Source organism: Salvelinus sp. IW2-2015, linkage group LG14, assembly GCF_002910315.2.
Source record: "Salvelinus sp. IW2-2015 linkage group LG14, ASM291031v2, whole genome shotgun sequence".
Lineage (NCBI taxonomy): Eukaryota > Metazoa > Chordata > Actinopteri > Salmoniformes > Salmonidae > Salvelinus > Salvelinus sp. IW2-2015.
In genome coordinates, this window is record NC_036854.1 from 34,283,848 (window position 1) to 34,303,976 (window position 20,129).

At 42.4% G+C, this 20,129-nt stretch overlaps 1 protein-coding gene across 2 annotated transcripts in view; it reads left to right on the forward strand.

Annotated features, from left to right (window-relative positions):
* The window catches only part of pola1 (polymerase (DNA directed), alpha 1), a 91,884-nt gene that overhangs the window by 10,186 nt on the left and 61,569 nt on the right, over positions 1–20,129 (forward strand). Inside the window, exons 12-26 of one of the 2 annotated variants that reach the window (XM_024000044.2) lie at positions 217–330; positions 617–691; positions 791–929; positions 1,052–1,206; positions 3,301–3,385; positions 3,507–3,568; positions 3,743–3,832; positions 8,407–8,523; positions 8,726–8,901; positions 8,995–9,124; positions 9,232–9,351; positions 9,713–9,800; positions 10,393–10,517; positions 10,606–10,755; positions 10,948–11,070. In XM_024000044.2, the coding sequence (XP_023855812.1) occupies positions 217–330; positions 617–691; positions 791–929; positions 1,052–1,206; positions 3,301–3,385; positions 3,507–3,568; positions 3,743–3,832; positions 8,407–8,523; positions 8,726–8,901; positions 8,995–9,124; positions 9,232–9,351; positions 9,713–9,800; positions 10,393–10,517; positions 10,606–10,755; positions 10,948–11,070 (1,749 nt within the window). The remainder of the gene's footprint in view (positions 1–216; positions 331–616; positions 692–790; positions 930–1,051; positions 1,207–3,300; positions 3,386–3,506; positions 3,569–3,742; positions 3,833–8,406; positions 8,524–8,725; positions 8,902–8,994; positions 9,125–9,231; positions 9,352–9,712; positions 9,801–10,392; positions 10,518–10,605; positions 10,756–10,947; positions 11,071–20,129) is intronic. The other variant, XM_024000045.2, reaches the window with a different exon arrangement.

Here is a 20,129-nt window from a genome sequence, read left to right on the forward strand (position 1 = left end):
CTGTTTCCTGTCACATGATCATCTACTCCAGAATATCCACGTTTTCACACCATGTTAGACTACTATTGGAATCAACTGTGACCCAAACTGTCTCTGAGCTTTATTATGGAAGGTTGACGTTTCCACTTAATACTGTCTTGTGTGTTTTGTGATTGCTCTTCTGGTAGGTTGTGTGTTTTATAATGGGTCTCCTTATTGGTTGTGTGTTATTGACAGAAGGTGAACCCAAAGACAGGCGAGGAGACAGACACTCCGGTGGGGATGATGGACGTCTACCAGGAGGTCAATGACCTCTCTGAGAAGTTTAAGATCATGAAGTTCAAGTCCAAGGTCTGTGCCATCTCCCCTAGGACCAGATAGAGAAAGATTAGACTTACAGAATGATGTCAGAGGGGTTGGGTTAAATGCAGAAGACACATTTCAGTTGAATGCATTCAGTTGTACAACTGACTAGGTATCCTCCTTTCCCTTTCTTAGCAGAGACCAGGAATTAGCCTACACATGGGAACCAATGTTCATTTCATGACTTCCTGAGCATGTTTATTATAGACATGTTGACTGATTTGGTTGAATGATTAGTTGATAGACTGTCTGTGCTCTCTGTTTCCTTCTGTAGAAAGTGGAGAAAAGCTACGCCTTTGAGATCGCTGACGTCCCTACAGAGTCAGAGTACCTGGAAGTCAGATACTCTGTGAGTATTCTCGCTCACTCTCTCACCTCTCTCTCGCTCTCTCTCGCTCTCTTATACATATATATATCTTATCCATTGTTATTGTATTTTTTTGTGCAGGCTGAGTATCCGTCTCTGCCCTCGGACCTCAAGGGGGTGACTTTCTCCAAGGTGTTTGGAACCAACACCTCCAGCATGGAACACTTCCTCCTCAGCAGGAAGATCAAAGGACCCTGCTGGCTGGACATCAAGACCCCACGTAAGACTACACACGTTCTGAGACACATAGAAGTTCACACGCACTCTCTCATAGTCACACACTCACACAAACAAGCAACACACACCTCTAACACTCTAACCCTCTCTCCTATCTCCCTGTAGAGTTGAGCAGCGTGCCTGTGAGCTGGTGTAAGGTGGAAGCAGTGGCGATGCGTAGTGACCTGGTCACCGTGGTCAAAGACCTGCCTCCTCCACCTCTCACTGTCATGTCCATCAGCCTGAAGACTGTACAGAACCCCAAGACACACCACAACGAGGTCTGTATTTCTGTCATATGTTAAGATCAGGGGTTTTCAACCTTCTCTTGCCCAGGGACCCCCTCCCAGGCAAACCAGCGAGCCATAGACCCCCATCATACCTAAATGGGGGGGGGGGGGGAATGTAACGTCTTATCAGGTGAATGATAATGGCAAGGAGAAGTAATCAACATTTTTWAAATGAATAGATTTGGTAGATAGTTTTTCATTATTTTGACCCCTCCCACATTATAATTGGAAGAGGAAGTGTACACTCTAACATAGTCTTTTAGCTAGATAGGTAACTCCAAACACATTTTTGCAAAGAGCAGCTGTTTAGCTGGTAAACAAAGGTCAGACGTGTTGATTTTTTTTTTTTTTTCTGACAGTCCAAGTCAAGAAAGCTTACTTGCTGCACTGGTAGCCTATTCTCCTACTGTCGGTATGTCATTAAAAATGTATTTATTCTGTTCTTGTTGTATATATATTTTTGCGGACCCCCTGCAGTACCTCAGGGCCGCCAACCCCCGGTTGAACACCCCTGGTTTAGATAGGTTAATGGCTGCACATCAAATCAAGTTTATTTTATATAGCCCTTCGTACATCAGCTAATATCTCGAAGTGCTGTACAGAAACCCAGCCTAAAACCCCAAACAGCAAGCAATGCAGGTGTAGAAGCACGGTGGCTAGGAAAAACTCCCTAGAAAGGATAGTCAGGGGATACAGTCCCCACATACAGTCCCCAACCTCAGCACTCTGGATGCGGCATCACAGCAGTTTTTAGTCTAGGTGGAACTAGCAAGTGGAACAAGTACCCTTTAACTAACCCATAGAATTAGAATTCCGAGAACACATTCCCATTCAGACACTAGAACAGATATTCCCATTCTATGGCATTGACATGGTCTGAGGAGACAATGTTCCCATTCTATGAGTTATATTGCTACACTCTCACTGTGAGTAATCTAGTAAATGACTAATTCTGTCATTCACTTGAACAATGGGCCCATCTCTTATCAACTCAATCAGCCCATAGATAGATAATGCACATTCCAATCAAAATGGATAGTGGATGTTATTGCATGTAGTGTAACACTTGTCTTAACAAGGTCACCTTTTTACTTTCCTTTTTATTGTAGGTAGGTAAATATGAAAGGATATGGCTTCAAATACAATAAGATACATTTTTATTTTTCAGATAGCAAATAATCCCTTTATTAGAATGCGACAACCCTGATGGTCTCCATTGGAATCCTGTTACGGCTAGTGTAGGGATGGTTTGTTATGGTAGAAACCGTATGTTACTGTAATCTTTATATGTTTTCGGTGATCTGATGGCCTGTTAGGTTAGCTTTGGTTAGATCCTCTCCGTGGCACCACAGCCGTTACCTCTGTGTTTGCATGTTATTGTTCAAATTTTCCAGCCACTGAGCAGCAAAAGGGCTGAAAAGCCATGGTTACACATTAACCCTACATGTCTGGAGTTTTCTGAAACCATCCACCTTCTCTCTCTTTCCAGGGTTTGCACAAGGTGCTTAAAGTACTTCAATATGGCACTGTGAAATTCAAGTACTGGAATACCCTGAAAATCAGACATTTTCTCAAGTTGGTACTTGAAAAGTACTTGGAATTAAATTGAGAGGAGAACAGATTATGAACAAATATGTTTATCAAAAATATTAGAAAAATGTATTGGTCTTGCAAATACATTTCCAGGCAGACTACCGAGTTTTATTTCTTCATGTGTTTCGCGCTGTGGTTGCCAGGTGAGCTCGCTCATTCCACCCACACTCGCACTCAGCCAGGCAGGTACAGAACTGAATGATTCTCCGCAACCTAACGTCACATTGAGAGCTAAAATGCTTGACAAATGTAGATTCAACCCTTCCTTTTGTGCGTATGGAAAATGTTGGATATTAGAATATTCGTGTTTAAGTCCTTAAATTTAACATGCCACTGTCTGTACGAACCCTGTTTCTCTCTCTCTCTCTCACTCTCTCTGTGTGGTGTGATTGCGTGTGATACTGACTCTGACTAATTAGACTTGGCTAAATAATTAGTGATGCAACTGGCCTGAACCTTACCTATTATTTCCTGCTTCTTGTCCATCCCTAGATTGTGTCCCTGGCTGCCCTGGTCCACCACAGGTTCCACCTGGACAAGGCCCCCCCTCAACCCCCCTACCAGACACACTTCTGTGGTGAGTTGGCGTCACAACCTGCAAGGGAGGGAGGGATGGGAAGAGAGAGGAAGGATGTTGTGGCTTTTTTCACTGTCTCAAATGTTTGCTGACCTAGTGTTCTGTCCTTTGTGTGTTTTAGTGGTCAGTAAACCCAACGACTGTATCTTCCCCTATGACTTCATGGATGCCGTAAAGAAGAAGGTGAGTTATGACAGAACAACACCACACTGGTTTCTCTGAAATCCTGTCCGTTAACAGGTGAACAGTCAGAGCCCTGTTCAAATACTTAAAAATGCGTCCCTCTCCTCCTTTGACTTGATCACTTGCCCCCCCCCCCCCCCAACCCTCTCATTTCTCTCTCGCCCTCTCTGTCAGAATGGTAAGGTGGAGATAGCGGCCACTGAGAGAACTCTACTGGGATTCTTCCTGGCCAAGATGCACAAGCTTGACCCTGACATCGTGGTGGTGAGTAGGACGGGAAACTACATACCAGCTTCTTATGAGCTACATAGCAGAACCATAAAGATACAGACCAGCTTCATATGAGATACTTATGAGTGACGTAATAAGCTAATTGAGAATATGCGCTGCATAGGAGCTACTTTGATATGTCATTTTCATACATTGCATTCGGAAAGTATTCAGACCCCTTGACTTTTTCAAAATGTTACGTTACAGCCTTATTCTAAAATTGATTAAATCGTTTCCCCCCCCCCCCTCATCAATCCACACACAATACCCCATAATGAGAAAGCAAAAACAAGTTTTGCAAAATTTATACAAAAATAAGACATGGAAATTTCACATAAGAATTCAGACCCTTGACTCAGTACTTTGTTTTTTTTATATATATTTTATTATTTAAATTTTTTATTTTACCCCCTTTTTCTCCCCAATTTCGTGGTATCCAATTGTTAGTAGTTACTATCTTGTCTCATCGCTACAACTCCCGTACGGGCTCAGGAGAAAGCCATGGAGGGTACTATGGTGTTAAATGCTGAGCTGTAGTCGATGAACAGCATTCTTACATAAGTATTCCTCTTGTCCAGATGGATTAGGGCAGTGTGATTGCGATTGTGTTGTCTGTGGACCTATTGGGGCGGTAAGCAAATTGGAGTTGGTCTAGGGTGTCAGGTAGGGTGGAGGTGATATGATCCTTGACTAGTCTCTCAAAGCACTTCATGATGACGGCAGTGAGTGCTATGGGGTGATAGTCGTTTAGCTCAGTTACCTTAGCTTTCTTGGGAACAGGAACAATGGTGGCCCTCTTGAAGCATGTGGGAACAGCAGACTGGGATAGGGATTGATTGAATATGTCCATAAACACACCAGCCAGCTGGTCTGCGCATGCTCTGAGGACACTGCTAGGGATGCCGTCTGGGCCGGCAGCCTTGCGAGGGATAACACATTTAAATGTTTTACTCACGTTGGCTGCGGTGAAAGAGAGCCCGCAGGTTTTGGTAGCGGGCCGTGTTGGTGGCACTGTATTGTTCTCAAAGCGAGCAAATAAGTTGTTTAGTTTGTCTGGGAGCAAGACATCGGGGTCCGCGACGGGGCTGGTTTTCTTTTTGTAGTCCGTGATTGACTGTAGACCCTGCCACATACCTCTCATGTCTGAGCCGTTGAATTGCGACTCTACTTTGTCTCTATACTGACGCTTATCTTGTTTGATTGCCTTGCCGAGGGAATAGCTACACTGTTTGTTTGTATTCGGTCATGTTTCCGGTCGCCTTGCACTGATTAAAAGCAGGGGTTCGCACTTTCAGTTTTGTGCGAATGCTGCCATCAATCCACGGTTTCTGGTTGCGGAAGGTTTTAATATTCGCCGTGGATACAACATCACCGATGCACTTGCTAATAAACTTGCTCACCGAATTAGCGTATGCATCAATGTTGTTGTTCGACGCTATCCGGAACATATCCCAGTCCACGTGATCGACGCAATCTTGAAGCGTAGAATCAGATTGGTCGGACCAGCGTTGAACAGACCTGACGGGCGTTTCCTGTTTTAGTTTCTGTCTATCGGCTGGGAGCCACAAAATGGAGTCGTGGTCAGATTTGCTAAAAGGAGGGCGAGGGAGGGTTTTGTATGCGTCGCGGAAGTTAGAGTAACAATGACCCTGGATTTTGCCAGCTCGGGGTCACGCATTTGATGTGCTGATAAAATTTAGGGAGCCTTGTTTTCAGATTTGCCTTGTTAAAATCCCCAGCTACAATAAATGCAGCCTCAATATATGTGGTTTCCAGTTTACATAGAGTCCAATGAAGTTCTTTCAGGGCTGTCGAGGTGTCTGCTTGGGGGGGGTATACACGACTGTGATTCTAATTGAAGAGAATTCTCTTGGTAGATCATGTGGTCGGCATTTGATTGTAAGGAATTCTAGGTCAGGTGAACAAAAGGACTTGACTTCCTGTATGTTGTTATGATCACACCACGACTCGTTAATCATAAGGCACACACCCCCTTCTTCTTCTTACCCTTGGATTTAATAACTGGTTGACCCTCTTTTGGCAGCAATAACCTCAACCAAATGTTTTCCGTAGTTGCGGATCAGACCCGCACAGTCAGGAAGAATTTTGGACCTCTTTACAAAACTGTTTCAGTTCAGCAATATTCTTGGGATGTCTGGTGTGAACTGCTCTCTTGAGGTCCTGCCACAGCATCTCAATCGGGTTGAGGTCAGGAGTCTGACTGGGCCTCTCCAGAAGGCGTATTTTCTTTTGTTGAAGCCATTCTGTTGTTGATTTACTTCTGTTTTGGGTCGTTGTCCTGTTGCATCACCCAACTTCTGTTGAGCTTCAATTGGGGGACAGATGGCCTAACATTCTCCTGCAAAATGTCTTGATAAACTTGGGAATTGATTTTTCCATCAATGAAAAGCAAGCTGTCCAGGCCCTGAGGCAGCAAAGCAGCCCCAAACCATGATGCTCCCTCCACCATGCTTTACAGTTGGGATGAGGTTTTGATGTTGGTGTGCTGTGCCTTTTTTTTCTCCATACATAGTGTTGTGTGTTCCTTCCAAACAACTCAACTGTAGTTTCATCTGTCCACAGAATATTGTGCCAGTAGCGCTGTGGAACATCCATGTGCACTTTTGCAAACTTCAGATGTGCAGCAATGTTGTTGTTTTTTTAGACAGCAGTGGCTTCTTCTGTGGAGTGCTCCCATGAACACCATTCTTGTTTAGTGTTTTACGTATCGTAGACTCGTCAACAGAGATGTTAGCATGTTCCAGAGATTTCAGTAAGTCTTTAGCTGACACTCAAGGATTCTTCTTAACCTCATTGAGCATTCTGCGCTGTACTCTTGCAGTCATCTTTGCAGGACGGCCACTCTTAGGGAGAATAGCAACAGTGTTGAACTTCTCTCTATTTTATAGACAATTGGTCTTAATGTGGACTGATGAACAGAGATACTTTTGTAACCCTTTCCAGCTTTATGCAAGTCAACCATTCTTAATCTTCGGTCTTCTGAGATCTCTTTTGTTTGAGGCATGGTTCACATCAGGCAATGCTTCTTGTGAATAGCAAACTCAAATTTTGTTAGTTTTTTTTATAGGGCAGGGCAGCTCTAACCAACATCTCTTATCTCGTCTCATTGATTGGACTCCAGGTGAGCTGACTCCAATTGGCTTTTGGAAAAGTCATAAGCCTTGGGGTACACATACTTTTCCCAACCTACACTGTGAATGTTTAAATGATGTATTCAGTATAGACAAGAAAAATACAATAGTTTGTGTGTTATTAGTTTAAGCACACTATATTGTCTATTGCTGTGACTTAGATGAAGATCAGATCAAATTTGATGACCAATTTATGCAGCAATCCAGGTAAGTCCAAACGGTTCACATACTGTTGACACTGTAGGGGTACAGAGGCCCATTATCAGCAACCATCACTCCTGTGTTCCAATGGCACATTGTTAGCTAATCCAAGTTTATCATTTTAAAAGGCTAATTGATCATTAGAAAACCCTTTTGCAATTGTTGGCACAGCTGAAAACTGTTGTACTGATTAAAGAATCAATAAAACTGGCCTTTGGACTTGTTGAGTATCTGGCGCATCAGCATTTGTGAGTTTGATTACAGGCTTAAAATGGCCAGAAACAAAGAACTTTCTTCTGAAACTCGTCAGCCTATTCTTGTTCTGAGATATGAAGGCTATTCCATTTGAGAAATTGCCAAGAAGCTGAAGATCTGGTACAACGCTGTGTACTACTCCCTTCACAGAACAGCGCAAATTGGCTCTAACCAGAATAGAAAGAGGAGTGGGAGGCCCCGGTGCACAACTAAGCAAGAGGACAAGTACATTAGTGTCTAGTTTGAGAAACAGATGCCTCACAAGTCCTCAACTGGCAGCTTCATTAAATAATTTCCTCCTTCAACAGGACAATGACCCAAAGCACAGCTCCAAACTATGCAATAACTATTTAGGGAAGAAGCAGTCAGCTGGTATTCTGTCTATAATGGAGTGGCCAGCACAGTCACTGGATCTCAACCCTATTGAGTTGTTGTGGGAGCAGCTTGACTGTATGGAACGTAAGTGCCCATCAAGCCAATCCAACTTGTGGAAGGTGCTTCAGGAAGCATGGAGTGAAATCTCTTCAGATTAGAATGCCTAAGGTCTGCAAGGCTGTAATTGCTGAAAATTCTTTGACGAAAGCAAAGTTTGAAGGACACAATTTCAATTAAAAATCATTATTTCTAACCTTGTCAGTGTCTTGACTATATTTCCTATTCATTTTGCAACTCATTTAATGTATGTGTTGGAAATGTCTAAGTGACCCCAAACTTTTGTATGTAAATAAGGTATTTTTATTTTATACATTTATTTAAAAAAAAAAACGTCTTTTCACTTTGTTATTATTGGGTATTGTGTGTGTAGATTGAGTGAAAAATGATGTAATACATTTTAGAATAAGGCTGTAACTTAAGAAAATGTGGAAGGGAAGGGGTCTAAATACTTTCAGAATCCACTGTGTATTACAGCTGTCTATGTTTACACCCCAGCTGACCTCTCTTCTCATCTATTTCCTGTAGGGTCATGATATATTTGGCTTTGACCTGGAAGTGCTCCTTCAGAGAATCACTGTGTGTAAGGTCCCCCACTGGTCCAAGATCGGACGCCTCAAGAGGTCCAACATGCCCAAACTAGGGGTGAGTATCAGGGACTCGAACCTGGGTCCTCAGAGCAACTCAATATCATGTTAGCCCACTGAGCTAAAGTCTCCTTCATTATGCTTGCACATGTCACACTCCTTTGCAGTGGCTTTGGTCCATATCTAGGCCTTACAGCAAAGGATAGTGGAGGTTAGAGTGGGTGTTAATGGTCTTCCTCTCTGGTGCCTGTGCTGCGTAGGGTCGCAGTGGCTTTGCAGAGAAGAGCGCCACCTGTGGCCGTCTGGTGTGTGACGTTGAGATCTCAGCCAAGGAGCTGATTCGCTGTAAGAGTTACCACCTGACTGAGCTGGCTGCTCAGGTGCTGAAGACTGAGCGAGCCACTATACCTGCTGAGAACATCAAAAACCTCTACAGGTGTGTGTGCCTCTACATATGAGTGCTTGGTCCCACAATAAAAATCTAAAGTTCAGCTGTAAAGGTCCTGGTGTGTGTCTGTCCCTCTATCAGTGACTCCCCCCACCTGTTGTACCTGTTGGAGTTGACATGGACGGATGCCAAGCTGATCCTCCAGATCATGTGTGAGCTCAACGTGCTGCCTCTCGCCCTGCAGATCACAAACATAGCAGGCAACGTACTGGTGAGAGAGACACATACACGCACCGTTGAGTGAAATGCTGAGTAATTCTTAACACATGCACCCGCCCTCTCTTTTTCTCTCTCTCTCATCTCGTTCTCTCGCTCTAGTCTCGTACTCTGATGGGGGGTCGTTCTGAAAGGAATGAGTATCTACTGCTCCATGCCTTCCATGACAAGAACTACATCGTACCTGACAAACCCTCCTTCAAGAAGGCCCAACAAGAACTGGTATACACACTTGCATGAGGCCAATACTAGACACCTGATTGTATTTCCTTTGTGTCGTAGCCAGAGCCAGGGTAGAGAACTGCACTAAACTAAAGTCTAAACACACACATGTTTTTAGGGATTTTGAGGTCTGGCTTATTTAGGTTTTGACACTGAAAGGAACAGGAAGCCCACCAATGTAATAAAACATTTTAGATTTGTCTCATCGCTCACTCACCGTATGGACCTACTGCAAGACGGACTTTCTTCCTTTCTCTCTTACGTTCACCTCTCCTTTTCTCACTTTCTCTGTTTCTCTCTACTTTTTTCTCGCTCTCCATCTCACTTTCTCCATTTTCCTCTCTCACGTTCCCTCACTCAGGGAGAGGAGGAGGGGGATTCTGGGAAAGGGAAGAGTAGAAGAAAGAAAGCAGCATATGCAGGTGGACTGGTACTGGACCCCAAAGTGGGTGAGTCGGGGTAGGGGGGGTCAATATGTGCATTATGAAGTCTCTGAAGTTTCTATTATGTTTTTGTAACATTCTGTGTGAAGTTCGCCCCAAAATGTCCATGCTGTAACAAAGTAATATGTGGAGACGTTCTCCTATCTTTACCTTAAGTGTTGTCTACACACCTCATCAATAGTACTGTAGCATGGATTGAATTGTTTTGAAGTGTTTTTAATCATTCCCGGAAATGTAATCCCCCTCCAAATAAAATGGTCTTTGTTTGAGGCTACTGTACTCGCTTCCTGCATACTGTCAGAAAAAGGTTTGTGTGTTCCATAAAACTGATAGTTCTGTTATGTTTCATATTGAACAAGGTGTGTGTAGTAACTATTGTTTTGTTACAGACTTATTAGTATGATTCATATAAAACAATGTAAAAAAAAATATTTACGCCATCAAAATGACAGACGTGTGTTTCTATGAAGTGCCCTGCTAGTCAGAATGCACCCTAGAGTGTGACATTCACCGGAGCAAAGATTTCTGAGTGGCACCGAGATGTATTTTATTTTGATGAAATGGTCTGTGAGGTGTAACTCCTATTCACTCCCCATAGGTTTCTATGATAAGTTTGTGTTGCTGCTGGACTTCAACAGTCTGTACCCGTCCATCATTCAAGAGTTCAACATCTGCTTCACCACCGTACAGAGAGAGGCCCACAGCACACACAAGAAGACTGAGGTGTGTGTATGTGTGTCTTAGTCGGAGAGAGACTCACTGTGTGTGTGTGTTATTTGAACAGTACCATTTCTGGTTTCTGTACCAAAAGGAGCATGACCCTGATGAGATTCCAGAGGTTCCGGACGCCGACCTGGAGATGGGAATTCTGCCCAAAGAGATTCGCAAGCTGGTGGAACGACGTAAACAAGTGAAACAGCTGATGAAAGCACAAGACATCAACCCTGACCTTTACCTGCAGGTACATGCATAATGACTTCTGCTGTCAGGTTTCTTTCTGTTGTGATTTTCAGTTTCAGAAACTGATTTGTTACTCATAACCCAGACCACACTTGCTTGAAGCTGAAATGCATAGGTGGTGGTTTTTCTTGAATAACACAGGACTATTTGAACTTATTTGCTTTTCTCTAAATCTCTCTGTCTCTTTGTGCAGTATGACATCCGTCAGAAGGCTCTGAAGCTGACGGCTAACAGTATGTACGGCTGTCTGGGCTTTAGTTTCAGCCGCTTCTACGCCAAGCCACTGGCCGCGCTCGTCACACACAAGGGCAGAGAGGTGAGTTACATCCTGCTGGGTATACTGTAGATGTGAACGACTGGTCAAGTATGAATGCTGGAGCAAATCCCACTAGAGGGCAGTCCAAGACCAGCCTCTCACACACCACTACTTTTACTTCTGTTGATATTGATAATCCCTTTTCATTTTTTACATTGACAAATGTAATGTCTGATTCTGAATACATTTCGTCCATCTCGTTTCATCGTCTGTGGTTGGACTGTGAGGTAGCAACAGTGTGTACTTTTCCCTCTTAGCCTTAGGGACAGCAGGGGATGTTGAAGGGTGACATAAAGTTCTGATTTTAGTCAGGGGTTTACCTGTAGCTGGTCACCACACACACCACGCCTGTATTAATTTAATGAGCTCTAACAATACCCACACCTACCTCTGGTGTTCCAGTGATCCTCAGGGAGCTGTTTATTGGGATTCCCTTACAGCGCCATTGTGTTCCCTAATAGAGGTCAGGGCGTGTGCTTGTGTGTTTGGTTCAGCTCTGTGAGAGTGAGTGACTGATATCAACATTAACAGGTGTGCCATATCTGTATCTGTGTAGCCCTGAGCCTTGGGTTTGGTCTTAGCCCAGCTTAATTTCACACCTCATTCTGTGACAGTAGAATAGATAGGACCAGCATTAGCCCAGGGCTATCCTCCTGTATAGTTCTGCTTCAGAGCTGAACTGCGACTTAGTAAGTTATCAGTGATGTACACAGGATTCTCCCCTTCTATAAAATTAGAGGAAGTTCTAATTCTATGGTTAATTCCATCCCTACTCAACGGTATAAACTCTGGAATAGAACACCTAAAATAAGCAGTTCTAAGAAGTCACTTTGAAAAGGAAAGACCTTGACTCAGATTAGACTTCTGACAGTTGAAAGCCAAGTAGCTCCAAGTTAGTTTCCAGTGATTGGGAGCCAAAAAGGGCAGCTGGGTGTTTTGTAGTGTTTTTTCTAGTGTATTTATACTTGTCTAAAACGGCATAGCTGTCCTGTATCACCATACACACTCACCGTACACGCACCTATCATCAATGGAATCTTCCCGTTTATGCTTTCCTTTTATGATCTGATTTTAGGGCTGTTATAAATTAACATTACACGACACCACCACTGACCCAGAATGCTTTGCTTATAAAGGCCTTTTTGCGACTCCCTTTGTGGTCCCCTCTTTGTTTGTGTGTGGGATCTCCTCTTTCTCTCACTCTTGTCTAAGCTGAGGCCTAACCCCTCTGGGAATAGCAGGTCAGGCCTGGGCCCACGGTGAGTTCTCAGTCCAGGGAGGGGTTAAGATGCCTGGACTTAGGAGGTGATGACAGCCCCCTGGCTCTGGATGTTCTTGTCTGATTTACCAGGTTGGAAGGGAAATCTCCCTCCTTTATCTCCAGCCTTCTGCCAAGTTGCACCTGCATTAGTGTACACGTTTGTGAAGCAGAGAGACAACTCTACTGTTTGAACTCTGGCCTTTGTAGGGAAATATTTGTTGTGCCCCTGTCTCCCCATCCCTGGTATGTGGGGGTATTAGGGGATCGGGAGCATTAAGTGGAGGGTTTAGGGTTACACGGCTCAGGGTTCGGCACACATGAACCCAATGTGTTATTTTTGGTTCCTTTGTGTGGGAGCCAGGGGTAGAGGGGAGGGCATACACAGATGTAATGTACAATCACATTTGACACAATGGTTATTTTGGATAGGTTAGTGTTAAGGGGGTAACAAGGTGTGGTAGTGAGGAGATAACAGGCGCATGGTGTTATGTGAGTGCGCGTGTGCACTAATCGAGTGATGTTAATCACTTTAGTCTATGGGAGCTGTTGATGGTTGTGGAACGCTACTTAGTTTGAACTCTGACCCGTGTGTGTCAGGGTTTCCGGTAGTAGCTGGCTTTTGGCCAATTTAAAAATAAATGAAACTGGGGCTGGACATTTGACCGGGAGAAGATGAAAAAATCCCATTGCAAAATAATGTTTTTTAGCCTATTCATTGATGGAAATACATTTGACCGATCATGCTTATCGGTCTGTAGGATAATTTGCATAATTTAGTAGAATTAAATTGGCACGTGTATATTTTCCGTTAGTTATGTTTATCACATGCATACAGATATAGAGCCTATGAGCGAAAATCGTTCAGACGGCACAAGAGCTGCTGCAACAACTTCTCAAACATCCGCTCATTCGTTGCTGCTGGAGTGAAGCGTGCGTTTATAAGCCCAATCGTTGCCTAACAATTCTACATGCAATCCTGTGCTAACAGTTTTATGGCCACGATTTAAAAAGTGCTTCTATTTTTATTTCTCAACTGGTAGGCTAATTGAAGTGCTCTTCCCATTCGCCATTCAAGTGCATATGGGCAAAGGTCGGCAAGCTTCAGCGCGTCACACACCACTTTGCAATGAGCTGGAGGCAGTATGCATTTTGAAAACATATACTTAATTGTTTGAAACTTGTTGCATTTATATTTTTGTTCAATGTAAAATGTTCATGTAAAGTGTTGGTCCCATGTTTCATGAGCTGAAATAAAAGATCCCAGAAATGTATCATATACACAAAAARCTTCTTTATCTTATTACATCCCTGTTACACGGAACCCAAACCGGCTGCGCGCGTGCGCTATCGTGCATACATTTATTTTGACCCCCTACACCAAACGCGATCACGGCACGCAGGTTAAAATATCAAAAAAAACTCTGAACCAATGACATTAATTTGGGGACAGGTCGAAAAGCATTAAACATGTATGGCAATTTAGCTAGTTAGCTTGCACTTGCTAGCTAACGTTAATTTGTCCTATTTAGCTAGCATTGAGTTGTTATTTTACCTGAAATGCACAAGGACCTTTACTCCGACAATTAATCCACACATAAAACGGCGGCCAACCGAATCGTTTCTAGTCATCTCTGCTCCTTCCAGGCCTTTTCATCGTTTAACTTATATGGTGATCGCATCTAAACTTTCATTGTATTACCACGACTACCGGCAAAACAGTTCGTCTTTCAATCACCCACGTTGGTATAACCAATGAGGAGATGGCACGTGGGTACCTGCTTCTATAAAACAATGAGGAGATGGGAGAGGCAGGACTTGCAGTGTGATCTGCGTCAGAAATAGGAATGAGTTCTATTTTAGCCCTTGGAGTCACAGACACTTTTTCGCCCGCACGAGCTGTGTGGGTGCAAAATTGAATAACATGGACTCCTAAATGTATTTTGCGACGCTCGTGCACGCGACGTGTCTGGTCTGGTCAGCATGTTAGTGAGCATTTCTCCTTTGCCAAGATAATCCATCCTGCTGACAGGTGTAGCATATCAAGAAACTGGGGACAATAAAAGGCCACTCTAAAATGTGCAGTTTTGTCACAACACGATGCCACAGATGTCAAGTTTTGAGGGAGTGTGCAGTTGGCATGCAGACTGCAGGAATGTCCTCTAGAGCTGTTGCCTGATAATTTAATGTTAATTTCTCTACCATAAGCCGCCTCCCAAGGTTGTTTTAGAGAATTTAGCAGTACGTCCAACCGGCCTCACAACCGCAGACCACTTGTGTGGGTGAGCGGTTTGTTGATGTCAACGTTGTAAACAGAATGCCCCATGGTGACGGTATGGCTAAGCATAAGCTACGGACAACGAACACAGTTTCATTTTATCGATGTTAATTTAAATGCACCGAGATACCCATTGTTGTTCCAATCATCATGGTTCAGCATGATAATGCACGACCCCATGTCGCAAGGATCTGTATACAATTCCTGGAAGCTGAAAATGTCCCAATTCTTCCATGGTCTGCATTCTTATCGACTTGTACGACTGCGTGTTCCAGTTCCCGACAATATCCAGTTCCCGCCAATACCCACACAGCAGACATTGTGGGCCAGGATGGGAATGCTATGTTGCACGTGTAGCGCAAAATTTTATGTGGCGTCATTACGTAATTTACCTATGTTATATTGGTATGCACGTCAGCTTTGACATCGGTTTATCACATCGGCGTTAAACTAGACATCGGGCCAATACCAACGTTGGCATTTTTAGCTAATATCGGCCGATTCCGATATGTTCACCGATTTATATCGTCCATCCCTAGTTAGAACTCAACCCTGCACCCACACTGGTCCTCTGGATAAGAAGCAATGTAACGATGACCATAACACACACACAACCTTTAATGAATTATCTGAAATGTAATTTACATTTGCTGTACTGCTATTCTTGTTAATCTACTTGTCTCCCTAAAGCCGATCTGTAGACAGTTTTTAATCTCTATGTATTAAAAAGATACCGGTAGTGGACCAAAAAAACAGAATCACCTGGATGAATGAAAGACAACAATAAGCCCCCACCCAAAAAGTGCATGAGTAGTCACCCAATAGTCATCTTCTTGTCCCTCCATTTTGTTTGCATTTTTATCCACCACTTTATAGGTCTTTTGTCCCTGATATCCCTCAACCCTGATCAAATTCTTCTCTCTCTGCATCAACGACTACTTGTTCACTCCAAACGTCTTGGAGAGGGTACAAATGTTTAATTGATTCTAATCTTGGTAAAGGCACCATAGCTAGATGCACAATATGCATGACTAGTTTGTGTGTGTGTTTTAATCAGTTTAAATCTGGAAGAAAAAAAAWATATATTTTTGCTCATGTTCATTGATTATTAGGCATATCAACACACCTATCCCCATGTGTTTCAATGCCAACCGGGCTTAATAGGATCATACTGGCCTTAATTGTAACAAAAGTGATTTATGGTGAGAAAGATGGAATAGCAAAGTCTACTCATAACATATTGGAAACCAATGGTTTTGGGGTATAAATATACTTTATAAACTACAATATTGTGATAAGTTAGTATTGAGGATATTGAACAATAATGCTTCATTGTCATTTACATTATGTACAGAGGGAGTGCTTTTTGTGCTACTGTACCCTTTAAGCCCACCTGAGATGAATGTCAAATTTACGAAAATGGAATCTACACTACATTACCAAAAGAATGTGGACACCTGCTCCTCAAACATCTCTGGTCTGAATACTTAGGTAAATAAGATATTTCTGTTTTTCATTTTTAATACATTTGCGAACATTTCTAAACCGGTTTTCGCTTTGTCATTATGGGGTATTGTGTGTACATTGATGAAAAAAATAATTGAATCAATTTTAGAATAAGGCTGGAACGTATCAAAATGTGAAAAGGGAAGGGGTCTAAGCATTTTCCGAATGCACTGTAAAACAATGCAAGGTTCATTTAACTGCAAAATAAGACAAAATGCATTGAACAATGTAAGCTGTGAATACTTGGAAGTCTACCTTGTAGTTAGTTAATCAAGTTATGTTGCTACAGTGATACTGTGACATACAGGCAGGCACAACTGCTAGCATGAAAAACCCATATATTTAATTGGTAAGAAATGGCAATGAATGCTCATGAAATAGGCTATCATGTGCATATATCAGCACATTAGTCTCAATTTTAGATAAAGTATGATCACTTTTCTGAAAACGTACTAAAAACATATATTTTAAGTGTTTATCTGAGGGTAGCCTCAAAGCCAATGTTTTTTTTTTTTTTCACCTTTGAGACTGGCCACGAGTGGGAACTTACACATTGTCAATAACTTAATAATAAAACATGTGAATTGGTTTATAATAAAATAATGAATATAACAACTAGATGAATTAGTTGAAACATTAAATAACAAAACATTTTTGATTTCAATCCACAGATGCAAGTTGGCTTAACGAGTATGCTTACCCTAAACTTTTTTACTATGGGGGATTTTAGATTGACATAGGCTAGTGATTTTGCTGTTTGTTACTCGTCTTCTTGGCTTCTTCTGAAGATGTGCTTTGGAATTTGGTTAGGACGCACGCAGTTGCATGTTCTGTTAAGACAAAGAACCATAATATAAATGTGTTTCCTGTCGTTCTGAGCACCGTGGGTGGACACCCCAATCATGCACCCAATGCATATGGGTCCATTAAATTAAATTAAAATGCTGCTGGTCAAATGTCCGGTGCTGCGTGTGTGAGCGTGGTGAGGGTAGGGCCATATTTCAGGACTGCGCAGGACACCTAAAACACTTTGTTGTTATTGAGTCTCTGACTGTCCTTGTGTTTAAAAACCGACAGACGCCTGTAACTAGATGATAGGCTATAAAGGCCTGGGTGAAGTTGTGCAATTTTAAATAAAACCTGAGAAAAATGTGAACTTTAGGCTACTTTCGTGAATTTGCGAGTCTAGACATTGAGAGATTCAGATGACCGAGACACGTGCGCATCATGTTTTTTTGTTGTTGCCTGCCCCCTCTCCCTCGCTCTGGCTCGCCTGGGGGCATATTCATATGTGACCGACCGGCTCGATTCGGTCTAATGTAGCAAAATTTGAAATTGTGTTTTTTTACTTTTGATGAAAGTCGAGACTTAGACATAGAAAATGGTACAGTGCTTTTTGGAAAGTATTCAGACCCCTTAACTTTTACGACATTTAGTTACGTTGCAGCCTTATTCTGAAACTGATTTTTTCCCCTCAGCTATCTACACACAATACCCCATCATGACAAATCAAAAACAGGTTTTAAAGAACATTTTTCAAATGTATTAAAAATAAAAAACACACCTTATTTATAAGTATTCAGACCCTTTGCTATGAGACTTGAAATTGAGGTCAGGTGCATCCTGTTTCCATTGATCATCATTAAAATGTTATTACAACTAGATTGGAGTCCACCTGTGGTAAATTCAATTGATTGGACATGATTTGGGAAGGCACACACCTGTCTATATAAAATCCGACAGTTGACAGTGCATGTCAGAGCAAAAACCAAGCCGTGAGGTTGGAGGAATTCCCCGTAGAACTCCGAGACAGGATTATGTCGAGGCACAGATCTGGGGAAGGGTACCAAAACATTTCTGCAGCATTGAAGGTCCCCAAGAACACAGTGGCTTCTATCGTTTTTAAATGGATGAAGTTTGGAACCACCAAGACTCTTCCGAGATCGAGAGAAAGATGAACGGCGCAAATTACAGAGATCCTTGAAGGATCCTTGATGAAAACCTGCTTCGGAAAGTATTCAGACCCCTTGACTTTTTCCACATTTTGTTAAGTTACAGCCTTATTCTAAAACTGATTAAATGTTTTTTTCCCTCATCAATCTACTCTCAATACCCCATAATGACAGAGCGCAAAAAAAGAAGGAAAATCACATTTACGTAAGTATTCAGACCCTTTACGCAGTACTTTGTTGAAGCACCTTTGGAAGCGATTACAGCGTCGAGTCTTCTTGGTATGATGCTACAAGCTTGGCACACCTGTATTTGGAGTTTCTCCCATTATTCTCTGCAGATCCTCTCAAGCGCTGTCAGGTTGGATGGGGAACGTTGCTGAACCGTTATTTTCATGTCTCTCCAGAGATGTTTGATTGGGTTCAAGTCCGGGCTCTGGCTGGGCCACTCAAGGACATTCAGAGACTTGTCTCGAAGCTACTTCTGCTTTGTCTTGGCTGTGGGCTTAGGGTCGTTGTCCTGTTGGAAGGTGAGCCTTCGCCCCAGCCTAAGGTCCTAAGCACTCTGGAGCAGATTTTCATCAAGGATCTCTCTAATTTGTTCCGTTCATCTTTTCCTCCATCCTGACTAGTCTCCCAGTCCCTGCCTATGAAAAACATTCCCACAGCATGATGCTGCCACCATCATGCTACACTGTAGGGATGGTGCCAGATTTTCCTCAAAACGTGATGCTTAGCATTCACACCCGCTAATAACGTGGGTGTGCGTTCAGTCTTCAGTCTGTTGCATGTTGAAGGGCCCTGCTTTACTGAAGTTGCTAGACATTGTATGCCAAGAAATTGCCAGATACAGCATTCCATTGCGAGATACAGCTTTGATTGCCGATAGATTAATTTATGTAGCCAGGCATAAAATTAACAGCTGAACCTAGATCCTTTACGAGAATGAAAGAAAAAAAAACTGTTGGAGGTTGTCTTCTGCAGTGTTCAACCAATCCAGTAAAATTTGAGGAGTTAAGATGGAGTGTCTCCTTCGTAACCCTTTAGACCCCAATAGAATTCTATAGGTTACTGAGAATTTTCAAGATAAAGTACATTTTCTCACACATTTTCAAACAGACACAGCTCAAAACAATGAATAAATGACTATTACAAGGTAACTTAAATTTAAAGAGCACAACCTCTTCTTTAACCCCCTAGAGTCGATGTCTGCTCCCCTGCGGAAATCAAATTAGCATAATAAAAAAATCCCCATTAAAAAAATCTCAGTTTAAGCCAGATGCATCTGTTTTTTTTGTGTTGGATGCGTCACAATGCACCGCATCCGCCGATGTCGCACTTCCGCATCTGCGGTGAAAGGTGGCAGAGCTAGAGCGGTGTTTGTCAGACCATGAGACATCCAGAAAATCGTTCTTCTCATACAATCATCTGGAGTGTTCGTACGGTTTGGCCTGCAAACTAGTATGACCCCTCTATGGAAAGAGACTCTCACGAACACGATGGTGTTATCTGTTTTGCTCTACGACCCCCACAAGCGTCTTGGGACTCGGCACAGCCAATCTGCCAACTTCTGACTGTAGCATCCAAACAGTTTGGGCTACACACTAATATGACCCCTCTGTGGAAAGGTGAAAACGTACAGTACCAGTCAAAAGTTTGGACACACCTGCTCATTCAAAGGTTTTTCTTTATTTTTACTTTTTTATACATTGTAGAATAATAGTGAAGACATCAAAACTATGAAATAACACATATGGAATCATGAAGTAACCAAAGAAAGTGTTAAACAAATCAAAATATATTTTGTGTTTGAGATTCTTCAAAGTAGCCACCCTTTGCCTTGACTAGAGGTCGACCGATTATGATTTTTCAATGCCGATACCGATTATTGGAGGACCAAAAATGCCGATACTGATTTAATCGGCCGGTTTTTATTTTTTATGACAATTACAACAATACTGAATGAACACTTATTTTAACTTAATATAATACATCAATAAAATCAGTTTAGCCTCAAATAAATAATGAAACATGTTCAATTTGGTTTAAATAATGCAAAAACAAAGTG